The sequence below is a fragment of the Pantherophis guttatus genome, chromosome 13, assembly GCF_059756535.1.
Source record: "Pantherophis guttatus breed Tessera chromosome 13, ASM5975653v1, whole genome shotgun sequence".
Lineage (NCBI taxonomy): Eukaryota > Metazoa > Chordata > Lepidosauria > Squamata > Colubridae > Pantherophis > Pantherophis guttatus.
The window spans coordinates 10,609,677-10,622,017 of NC_142075.1; the positions used below are offsets into that span (position 1 = coordinate 10,609,677).

Sequence of the window (12,341 nt, forward strand, 5' to 3'; positions counted from 1 at the left end):
AAACACTAGTTGACCTGTTAAGGAAATGCAGAAACAAAGAACAGAGTTGGGGGAGGGTGTCTCTGTAGAACAGAGTTCCCCAACCTTTCTTGGTTGGCAGCCTGGAGGGGCAAGCGCCTTTACATGTGCATGCACATACGCAAACGGGGCCGTGGGTGATGCCAGCATGAGTGGTGGATGCGTGTGCACATGTGCATGCACTGGCCAGCCATTCATGCGGCCCAGTGGCCAGTAGGCCATGGCTGGTAGTGGGCCACGGCCCGCAAGTTGGGAACCCCTGCTTTAGAGCAGGACTTCTGCATTAAATGGTGTAAACCTATACATCCCCTTTAAATTTCTTTTAATGTGGAACCCTTTCACCCAGCCTACAGTGTCATTTATAGATCTTTGATTGGGAACATTATGCACCGATTAGCGTTTCCTCAAATGTTTCTGCAAATATTAACTCTTATTATCATGTATATATCCGCTGTTGGGATATCTATGTCTGCTTTCCCATTCAAAAGAGCAAATCATTTCCTCAGTTAAAAAAAAAGAAGGGGAGAGTTAATTTATTTGTCACTTTTCTCAATAATTTTCTTATTCTGTTACTCCTGTGATGCTGTATATAGTTGATCTACAATGTCAACCTGGGTGATATACAGACATGCATAAGAAAAAAATGCAATACAATAATAACAGTTTAGAGTATGTTAGGAGTGATATATCCTACACCAAATGGATGAACCCATTTCGGAGAGGGATTCACCAAGAGGTCAGAGAGAATAATAGAGGGGAAATGTAGATGTTGAAAATGCTGAATAGGGTAAAATTGGGAACTTTATCATACCAATAGGATCTTAATCTACTTTTACGGAAATATTTGAATTCCAGAAAAGTTGCATTGGTCAGTCGCATGTTCCAACATCCCTTGGGAAATGCTAATCAAGTGAAGCTGTAAAGTTTTTTAATCTCTTGCTGACGTGTAAAGCTATGTGTGCCTTTTCAATTTTCCTTTCAAGCATTAGCTTTATCAATGGGCTGTTGGCTTTTATGGCTACATTAGCTGTAAAATGTAATTTACCAGCAAACATAATTGTTTGCAAACTTAATTACTGTCGTGTTCAAACATAGACGTTATTGCTTTGGATACTTTTTGACGCAGTGAATAAGGAACGCGAGACAACAGTATGGTTTGTTGGAGTTGGGATAAAACGTAGGGCATGAACCACACAGATTTCAGAGCTGCTTTGCATAGAGTCGGAAATCTGAAGATAAGCCTTGTGATGATCCGGGGCATGGCACGAAGGCAGCACAGCCAGAGAGTCCCTTTATTGGCACCAACTTTGCCCCCAGTGTCCCGTTTACTCTCCAGCCTGGAGAAAAACTCTCCCGCAAACCTGCAGCAGTTTCTGGCTGCAGATACTCCAGTCCAAACGCTGTAAGCAGAATGGCTGCAATCAATCACTCCAGCAGGCCAAGATCATGAGTCCCAGAAGCGACGAATAATTCCAGCAAGACAAGATAAGCACGGCACTAATTCAAACAGTCAGGAGGAATGCCAGGAATGCAGGCCACAACTCTCAACACTAGATGAATTCAGTGTTTCTTCCTGACAAATGCCCCTCCCAACTGCCTCTCCTTTAAACTCCATCCCCAGGTGTGCCTTGTGAAGGGAATCGGGGCCCTTTCCTTCCTTGTAAGCCACGTAACCCACGTTGCTCTCTTCTGGATTCTTCCCTGCATGCCCTAGGATGAGGAGGGGGCTGGGCCTTGGTTTTCATCTGAACCCCTCTACCTTGTTCTACCTCTCCCCTCCTCTGCCCAGCCTGACTTTGCCCTTCCCCAGTTTCATCCCAAATTGTATAGCTAAAAGTCTGTAGAGATTCTCAGTCCTCCATATCATGGTCGTCCCAAAGGTCCTGTCTATCCTGTTAAAGCTGAAGAAGCTTCTTGGATGAGAAGCAAAATGTCTTCAAAAGAAAAAACAAGAAAGTCCAGTTGCCTCCTGAAAAAGCATCTTTGAGGCACTCTCAAATGTAGGAATGTGGTTCAATTCAACTCAAACCTTTATTGTCAGTGCATAACATATGTACAATGAGATTGGTTAGTTGGGCTCACTCTTAGTTTTCTTCCACAATTGTTCTAGGCATCTTTTCATTTGTTCTATTTTCCATAGTTCCTCAGTAAACCAAGTGTCAGGTTTCGATGTCATCTCAAATAAATTGCACTCCCAAACAATTAATCTTTGCTGAAATATTCCATTTATTGAGTACGACAGATCTGGCCCCGACTTCGTCGTAGCCGATACTAACCCTCTGACCCCCAAACCCTTCCCTTTCCGTTCCCCAATTCTCAACTTCTCATTGGCCATCTTCCAAGTCAGTCTCCCCAGCTTCTGACCTCACCCCCACAGGAATGTTCCCCCCACCATCCCATCTCCTAGGGGATATTATCTACAGAGAAATAAGTAGGTGAAAAGTCAACCCTCGTCTTTTTATGGCAGCATCAGAATGCTGACACCAAGTAGATTACTGGGATCAGTGAGGAAAGAGGTTGTCGGGGGTAATCTGGTCCAATGCTTTCATCGTCTTTGGGTTCCACAGATTTTCAATACACAAAGCAGAACTGCCTTACAAGATTGCTTGGAAAAATCCTCAAATGCCCAAAAATCCTTAGAAAGCCCAAAGGGTTCTTTAGCTGCCTGGGTTGGATCATTTTACCCAGTCCATTAATTAATGTTATCAATTGGCCTATTATTCCAAAAAACAAGTACACTGACTTGCTTTCCGGTACAGCCTTGATTCAGTGGTACCTTTCAGAAGCTTGATGGAGCAACCCACAATAAAAGGGGATTTTAAAAATTTGCAATTTTCAAACTCACTCTATTATGCTGCTTAACAGAGAATCTTTTCTCTCTTCCTCATCGCCGTTGTCAACTACGGTGAGGAAAACAGTTTTGCCTTTCAGCTCCATTTAATCCTAAGGTAATGGTACCTCTTATCAAAAGATACAAGTAAACACAATCGTTATTTATTTTTCTTAACGGATGCTACAAGTGTGGGATTTGACAACTCCTGGCAATACACTTATGAGTCAGCAAGCTGCCTTGAGGAAACTTCACTTGAAAAAAGTGTAGCATACATTAAATCTTAAATAGATAGAATTCTTTATTGGCCAAGTGTGATTGGACACAGAAGGAATTTGTCTTTGGTGCATATGCTCTCAGTGTACATAAAAAGAAAAGATACAGTCGTGTTTGTATTTGTAATTGAAGATGGCTTTTTATTTGTTTTTTTTTATATTTGTTTAAACATAAAAAATTTTCAAAAAAAAAAAGAAAAGACAGTCGTCAAGAATCATAAGGTACAACGCTTGATAGTCATAGGGTACAAATAAGCAATCAAATCATACTAGGAAACAATCAATATAAATCGTAAGGATGCAAGCAACAAAGTTACAGTCGTGCAGTCATAAGTGGGAGGAGATGGGTGATAGGAACGATGTGAAGACTAATAGTACTAGTAATGCAGACTTAGTGAATAGTTGGACAGCGTGGAGGAAATTATTTGTTTAGCAGGGTGATGGCGTTCGGGAAAAAACTGTTCTTGTGTCTAGTTGTTCTGATGTGCAGTGCTCTAATAATAATAATAACTTTATTGTCATTGTACGTGTATACACAGTATACCCATACAACGAAATTCACTTAGCACCCAAAGACCAGGTCCAACACACATAACAATCCCCAGACACACTCCCACCCACCACAATTCCCCACCCCTAAACCACCCAAACATCCACACAACAGACCAAGTAATATTGTCCAACAGCTCTTTAGTTCATTATTGAGTGCAATTATAGCTCTGGGATAAAAACTATTCAGAAAACGTGTGGTCCGAGTTTTAATTGTTCTGTATCTTCTGCCAGAAGACAACAGTCCAATAAGATTGTAAGCAGGATGGGAGGAGTCTCTGAGAATGTTATGCAATTTTCTCAAACAGCGAGATTCGAAGATGTTGTCCAGGGCCGCTACAGAGCTGCTCCCATACCATGCAAGAATGCCGTATGTCAGGACACTCTCAATGGCGCTGCGATAGTAGGACAGGAGGAGATGCTGAGATAGATTTATCTTCCTGAGCATTCTCAGGAAGTACAGCCACTTCTGTGCCTTCTTCACGAGCACGTTAGCATTCATAGTCCATAAGAGCATCATTTTGAGGGTAGTAGTTGAAACAATTTATGTCCAGGATGCGAGGGGTCTGTAAATATTTTCACAGCCCTCTTTTTGCCTCGTGCAGTATACAGGTCCTCAATGGAAGGCAGGTTGGTAGCCATTGATTTTTCTAACCTAATTTTATAACCTTATAAAGTATTTTATAATCTAATAACTCCACAGCGAGATGGGTGGCAAATAAATGTAATAATACCGTTTCCCCCAAAATAAGACATCCCCTGATAATAAGCCCAATCGGGCTTTTGAGTACATGGCAATAAGGTCAAGCACTTACTTCAGGGTTCAAAAAAATATAAGACAGGGTCTTGTTTTCGGGAAAACACGGTCGTAAACAAATTATGCTACTACCCGGCTTGTAAACCTAGCCCGGACTTTCCAGATAGTTAAATAGATTTCTTCTTGTAAATTATGACCAGTTGTATAAATGAACACAGGGAATCTGGAAAACTGAAGATGGTGACAATCTATTTAAAATGAGGTAAGACTGTTTGGCATAGCAGTGCAAATCACCAGTAATACCAATAACACACACACTATGACAACTTAATTATCGGAACAGCAAAGACATTGTCATGTTTTGTTATCATAATCTCTTCCTCCTGATTAATCATAATTTCCTAAGGCAATAGTGAAAGTTAGCGTTTATAACAGAAAGAATATTCACTTTGAAGCGCCTTCTGCATAAACTCCAGCACTAATCCCTGGTAACTTTTTTTCTTTGATCTCGACCACGGCAAAGCTTATTTTGTTATTAAGCATGTTGGCTTCCAGTGATCCCGCATCCTCATTCAATAAAAAGGCATTCTGAAACAAATGATGGAAGTATCTTAGAAGCAGAACGAAAAAAATGTGGTCTTTTTTATTGCTGGAAGCTTCCTAAGGAGGTGCACCACATTTTTTTACGTGCCATTTTTCATCAGACTTACCCTCTGACTTCAGCGTTCTAGCCGCAAGACAAATTGTACCAAGTTTCTGCTGCTCAGAGAAGCTACAAATATCATTTCCCCAAATCTAACATCTTCCAGAACAGGGGTTCATAAACTATTTGTCCCAATGACCACTTATGGTCTCCAATAATGTCATTAGTTACATACACACACACACACACACAAATATTATCCTTCACAGTAATTTAAAAACCACTGCTCAAAAAGTACTAGAATTCAGCACCTAGAATTCCCCAATCAGCTCTGTATTTTGAGAGGGGAGCCCAGAGTTCACCCACAGATGTCACATGTCCCCCTTAAGGTCAGTCTGATTGATAGTGAGTTTATATATATTCTCTTCTCTGTATAACAGTGTATTGACACCGCACTAATTTAATATCGCGGGAAGTCTTGAGATTTAAACATCCCTTTCCAATTGTCATAAATATGAGTGAGTTGCCAAGTGTCTGAATTTTGATCACGTGACCCTGGGAATGCTGCAACGGTCATAAGTGTGAAAAATGGTCACAAGTCCCTTTTTTTCGATGCCGTCGTAACTTCAGTCACTAAATGAACTGTTGTAAGTCAAGGACTACCTGGCGAGGATTCTGACTATGCTACCGGTTCTGGCCAATCATGTCCCATGGAGGTACAGAATTAGAAGTAACATAATTCCACTTGTCCTAGAGGACAGGTAGGTTTAAGAGTAGTTCAGCCCTTGTCTCTCTCATGTAATAACCCGAGGACGGATTTGTCCTGACCTAGGCTTCCTTAGAAATTAAACAGCACAAACTTAGTCCAGGCAAACCTCTTTAATTCATACAGCTGTATATTACTTTCATTTACAGTCTGCAAGACTTGATAAACAGTCTTTCAGAGGAAGGTTATCAACACCCACCTATCTCACGTGGAACGCTGCCAGAGAGCTAATTTCCAGACGCAGGGCAAAGCCAAACTTGGCACAGAGTCACAAACAGAATTTTCAAACCTTGAATCGGCCAGATGAACTAATCGCTTCCTGCAAAAGCTCACGTCCCGCTTGCTTCTCTTTTATGTCTTATGAGAGGGGCCAGTCATCTCCAAGCCTTACTCCCAAGTCAACCCTGTTTCCTAAATTGTTCCTGTCTCCTGGCAGCTCTGCGCATGCGCACACTGGGAACAGGCTCACGCTGTTCTTCTGCCTCGTTGATGTCAGACTCCGGAGGCAGCAAGGAACTACCAGATGGCCCTGGCTCCCTCTCTGCCTCTGACTCAGAGCTCTCGTCCGAGCCTTCCCCAGACTCCAGGATTGGCCCACGTTCCTCCCCAACCTCCTCACTGTCCGAATCTGCTGCCAGCTCTGCTGGCCGCTAGAGGGCCACAACAGGATTGCACTGTCTGTCTTGGATGTCCAGCATTTGGCGTTCCAAGGATAAGAAGAAGTGGGGATATTTGAAGGACTCTTCTGGCTAGACAACAAAGATGAAGAATATCTCAGCCTCTCCCTAAGAGTTGGGGAGAAAAAAAAAAACCTATATCTTGGCCTGCACTGCTTCTGGATCTTTGCCCAGTTTGCCAACTGGCAGCTTTGAAGGATTTGAACTGGGCGGTCCCTGCCACTAAAAATAGCCTTGCAACCGAGGTGTTGTGTCTAAAAATAGCTGGGCCTTTTGCTTGTCCGTCTGAGGTTTGGGTATTATGTCGGCTGCGCTCTTCATGGTCTTGTGCTGCTGGACAGGCTTTGGGATGACTCAGAAGGCTGATCTATGTCCGTAATAAAGATCTGATCTGATTTGACTCGGAAGACTTTATTCCCCCAACTTTTTCTTAATTTTTTTTTTTATCAACTAATAGGAAAGAGGCTTTTTTCCCCCACTTTCTCCTCTAAAAGTTACTATTATTTTTATTTTATTTTTTTGGATGGGAGGGAAAAGATTGGAGTCTTGTTTTTCTTCCTTCGAATCAGAAGCGGATTTGTTCCTTTCGAAGCTAGCCTCCTCCCTCCTTTTTTTCTATCCCAAAAGTGCTTTTTCCAAAAGGCAACTGGACTTTCTCCGAGTTTGTTTGTTTCTTCTTTGAAAACGTTTCGCTTCTCATCTAAGAAGCTTCTTTAGTTCAGTCCAGTCAGAGCTGAAGAAGCTTCTTGGATGAGAAGTGAAACATTTTCAAGGGGGGTGAAAAAACACCCCAAGAAAATTCAGTTGCCCTTTTGGAAAAAAGCACCTTTGGGACAAATGTGACCAGGATGATAGAGAATCTTCACAGACATCTTTTTTCTTGTTTTGGTAGAAAGACAAAAATAGTTGTCTCTTCTTAGCTCACCCCATGGGTTTTCTCTGGTTTATTTTTTTTCCCTAAACTCATATCTTCTAGTCGAGTTGCCAAACTTGGATAGTTCAGTAAACAAAACCTTTCCTTCATTCTGAATGTCGTGTTTTGCAAAGAGAGTTCATGAAAAAAAAATTCATCTATTGCCTGAGATCCTGGGCTTCTTCTGAATTTAATAGAAACCAAAATAGCCCAACTCCCACACAATGTATATCTTTAAGTTCCTCAACAAGCATATTTGCCATTCTGTATAACTTTGTTTCAGTCAGGTGGAAAATAATACACAGGTAGTCCTTGGCTTACAATCATCCGTTTAGTGACCATTCAAAGTTATGACGGCACTGAAAAATAGCAATACCACTTAGCAATAGCACTTAGACTTATATACCGCTTCACAGGGCTTTGCAGCCCTCTCTAAGCAGTTTACAGAGTCAGTGAATTGCCCCCAACAATCTGGATCCTCATTTTACTGACCTCGGAAGGATGGAAGGCTGAGTCAACCTTGAGCTGGTCAGGCTTAAACTCCTGGCAGTGGGCAGAGTTAGCTTGCAATACTGCATTCTAACCACTGGGAGGGAGGGAGGGAGGGAGGGAGGGAGGGAAGGAAGGAAGGAAGGAAGGAAGGAAGGAAGGAAGGAAGGAAGGAAGGAAGGAAGGAAGGAAGATAGCAATAGCACTTAGACTTATATACCGCTTCACAGGGCTTTGCAGCCCTCTCTAAGCGGTTTTACAGAGTCAGCCTATGGCCCCCAACAATCCTCATTTTACCCACCTCGGAAGGATGGAAGGCTGAGTCAACCTTGAGCCGGTCAGGATCAAACTGCTGGCAGTGGGCAGAGTTAGCCTGCAATATTGCATTCTAACCACTGCACCACTGAAGAAGGAAGGAAGGAAGGAAGGAAGGAAGGAAGGAAGGAAGGAAGGAAAATAGCCATAGCACTTAAACTTATATGCCGTTTCACACTGCTTTACAGCCCTCTCTAAGCGGTTTACAGAGTCAGCCTCTTGCCCCCCAAAATTTTGGGTCCTCATTTTACCCACCTTGGAAGGATGGAAGGCTGAGTCAACCTTGAGCCTGGTGAGATTTGAACTGCTAAATTGCAGGCAGCTGGCAGTCAGCAGAAGGCTCATTCTTAATTTGTGGCTATTTTTCACATCGGTGTTGTAGTATCTCCATGGTCACATGATTAAAATTCATGTGCCAATAAGATGTTTGGCATCTGATTCACATTTACATGACGATTGCTGTGTTCCAGGGTCAAGCGAAGTCAGTGGGGAAGCCAGATTCACTTAACAACCATGTTACTAACTGAACACCTTGCAGTGATTCGCTTAACAGCTGCAGCAAGAAAGGTTGTAAAATGGGCCAAAACTCACCTACCTACGTTGCTTAGCAACATAAATTTTGGCCTCAATTGTGGCCGAAAGTGGTGAACTTATCTGTATTCATTTAAAGTACCTTTCTGTCTGTGTCCCATACCTGCTCCTAAGTTAGAATTAACTTTAAGTTAATTAAAGAATGTTAAATCCAAAAAGAATAGAAAAAGCAGAATCAGGAAGCTGAAATTGACGAGTTGTGACACTATCTCTGTGATACTATGAGCCGAGGAGGCACAGTGGTTAGAGTGCAGTACTGCAGGCTACTTCTGCTGCCTGCCGGCTGCTGCAATTTGGCAGTTCAATTCTCACTGGTTCAAGGTTGACTCAGCCTTCCGTCCTTCCCAGGTGGGTAAAATGAGGACCCAAATTGTTGGGGGCCATATGCTGACTCTGTAAACCGCTTAGAGAGGGCTATAAAAGCACTGTGAAGCAGTATATAAGTCTAAGTACTATTGCTATCTCCTCCACCCCACTCATTTAAATTTGTTTAAAAACTTTACTCATAAACTTTCCTTTCTCCTACTTTTCTATTATATAAACCTTTGCAATTGTATCTCACCTGGTTCCTTTCAATTATCCTGTACTGCATACCAGCCTGCTAATGAACTGTCATTTTTTCCTTCCTCTCCCTTCCCCGTTCCTCCTCCAGCACCTGCAGAACAGCCCCAGATCTGTTCCTATCTTCTAATTATCATAACACAAATGCCACTGTTTTTATTGTTTCTGTGTCTTGAAATATTATTGCATCCGGTTAAAATGGTCCCTCGTTTTTTTTTGTTTTTTTTTGTTTTTTTCCCCCTGGGGATTTCAGTTTAGAATTTTTGACTCCTGGAGCTTCACTTTCACCATAACACAGCCAGTGTGAACCGTCCAATTTCAATTAAGATGCGATGGCTATGATCTTTATGGCAAACCTTGCAGAAAACTTCTTTTTTTTCATATTGTTTTTCGAGTGTTTCCCATTTAGGGATATGTGGCTTTTCCCTATGCCTATTCTTTTTCCCCATTGTGTCTAATGGGGCTTCAAATTAAGAGAATTGCTTGCTTATTTGTTAGGGGCAGCGATCATAAAATCAGTTGGCATGGCAGAGACTACAGCATCTTCTAGAATCTAGTTGTTAACTGCGAAGAAAGTCGGAAATGAATCTTTGTTAAATGTGCTACACCACATTTTTACTTCAGAAGAATAGCAATAGCACTTAGACTTATATACCGCTTTACAGTGCTTTACAGCCCTCTCTAAGTGGTTTACAGAGTCAGCCTATTGCCCCCAACAATTTGGGTCCCCATTTTACCGACCTCGGAAGGATGGAAGGCTGAGTCAACCTTGAGCCTGGTGAGATTCGAACTGCCAAATTGCAGGCAGTCAGCAGAAGTAGCCTGCAGTACTGCACTCTAACCACTGCGCCACCTTGGCTCAACCTATTCTTGGTCCTCTAAGTAGTATAAGGGAGATCCGATTCTTCAGCCATCTCCTCCTTTAATGTTATTCCTTGCTTGATGGTCTCCTTCCTCCATCTTCTAATTCAATTTTGTTCTTGTGTACCCTCAAGAATGTTTGTTCTTGCCATAAAACTGTTCCTAGATCTGAGTTGGTGGGCTTGGGGTAAATGTCCACTCAGAGATGTCCTCATTCTCTTGCTTAGTCCAGTAAGCAGAAGTAGCCTGCAGTACCGCACTCTAACCACTGCGCCACCATGGCTCAGAATCCCAATAGCTTCCTAGAGGCTACCCACGAATAAAAAAAATCTTACCAGCTTGTGTGAACCTTGTAGGAGGAGAGCCATATTAAATTATAATATCCAAAGACAGGAGGAATCTGGTAGTATTACATTTTATTAAAATGCAAAGCTTCCATGCCTGCAAAAGTTTAGCCTTTTTAATAAAATTTGCTAGCTTGAAAAGATGCTACCAGATTCCTGATTTATGCAGATCCTGTCAAATAATTCATTCCATAGTAATAATAACATAGGTCAACTTGTGCCTTAGCCATAGCAAATCCTCCTGTGGTGCTTGGTGATACATTCAGTGGATGCTGCTGCAACTCCTATAATACATATATAAATGCTCTTTTTAAAACTTTGAATTGGATTTTGAATTAAACTTGGATACCAATATTTGAGGGGCTGCCACAAGGAAGAGGGGCCAACCCATTCTCCAAAGCACCTGAAGGCAGGACAAGAAGTGGATGGAAACTAATGGAGGAGAAGCAACCCACAGCTAAGGAGAAATTTCCTGATAATGAAAATGGAATGGCTTGCCTCCAGAAGTTGTGGGTGCTTCATCACTGGAGGCTTTTAAGAAGAGACTGGACATTCATTTGTCTGGAATGGTATAGGGCAATGATGGCAAACCTTTTTTTTGCTGTTGCGTGACAAAAGCATGGGGAGCGTGGGGGGGTCATGTGCATGCGTGCCCATACCCATAATTCAATGAGCCCCACCTCCCATGCACATGCATGCATGCATGACACACACCCATGTGACCCCTGCTTTTGGCACGTGATGGCCCGGTGGGCCCATTTTTTGCCCTCCCCAGGCTCTAGAGGCTTTCTTGGAGCCTGGGGAGGGTGAGAACGGCCTTCCCCACCCACCCTCCGGAAGCCCTCCGGAGGCCAGAAACGGCCCGTTTGCCAACTTCCGGTGGGCCCGGAAGGGAGCTGAACTAAGGCAATACGCATGCTTAACGCATTGTAAGCCGCCCTGAGTCTCCGGAGAAGGGCGGCATATAAATCAAATTAAAAAAAATAAAAAATACTCGCGTGCCCACCGATATGGCTCCGTGTGCCACCTGTGGCAAGTGTGCCATAGGTTCGCCATCACGGGTATAGGGTCTCTTTCTTGAACAGGGGATTGGATCTCCAAAGTTCCTTCCAACTAGCAATGGTTTTCACATTATGTTACTACCGGTTTGCCCCGCGTGCACGCTCGCTTCATACGCTCGTGTGCCCGGTTCCCATGCGCCTGTCTTCCACACATGCGTTCAGCCTTCCGCGCATGTACTTGGTTCATGCACGCACCTTCCGTGCATGCACCCGGCCTGAAAAACGTGCCTAAATAGGATGGCATAGAGCCGCCGTGATTTCCGCTACCAGTTCAGGTAAACCAGTCCGAACCGGCTGAATACCACCTCTCCTCGACACCAACTCCCTTATTCTGGATTTTCCTTAAGATGTTTCTAATAAACTATGAAATGTAAAGTTGTTGATGTCGTTGTGTTTGCAGAGCTTGGAGACCTTAAAGAGCTGCAGACGCTGGACATCTCAACCAATCATTTGATAACCTTGCCTGAGAAACTGCACATGTGCCTCTCTCTTCAGTACCTCACTGCTGACCAAAATCATCTCTGGTACGTCCCTCGGCAGCTTTGCCAGCTTCCCAGCCTCAATGAGTTGTCCATGGCGGGAAACCAGCTTGCATTCTTGCCTCTTGGTGAGTGCCGCTTTGGCTATTGGAGAATTAAATTCTCAAATCTATGGGCAGGGGGCGAGCTACGAAAGGGGACAAATGGGATCA

The 12,341-nt window shown here is 43.1% G+C and overlaps 1 protein-coding gene across 2 annotated transcripts in view; it reads left to right on the top strand.

Annotated features, from left to right (window-relative positions):
- Positions 1-12,341, top strand: part of LRRC28 (leucine rich repeat containing 28) — a 49,916-nt gene that overhangs the window by 19,200 nt on the left and 18,375 nt on the right. The window contains exon 6 of one of the 2 annotated variants that reach the window (XM_034424722.3): positions 12,051-12,257. The exons of the other annotated variant lie outside the window; for it this stretch is intronic. Within the exon in view, the coding sequence (XP_034280613.1) occupies positions 12,051-12,257 (207 nt within the window). The remainder of the gene's footprint in view (positions 1-12,050; positions 12,258-12,341) is intronic. 2 annotated transcript variants of the gene reach the window in all.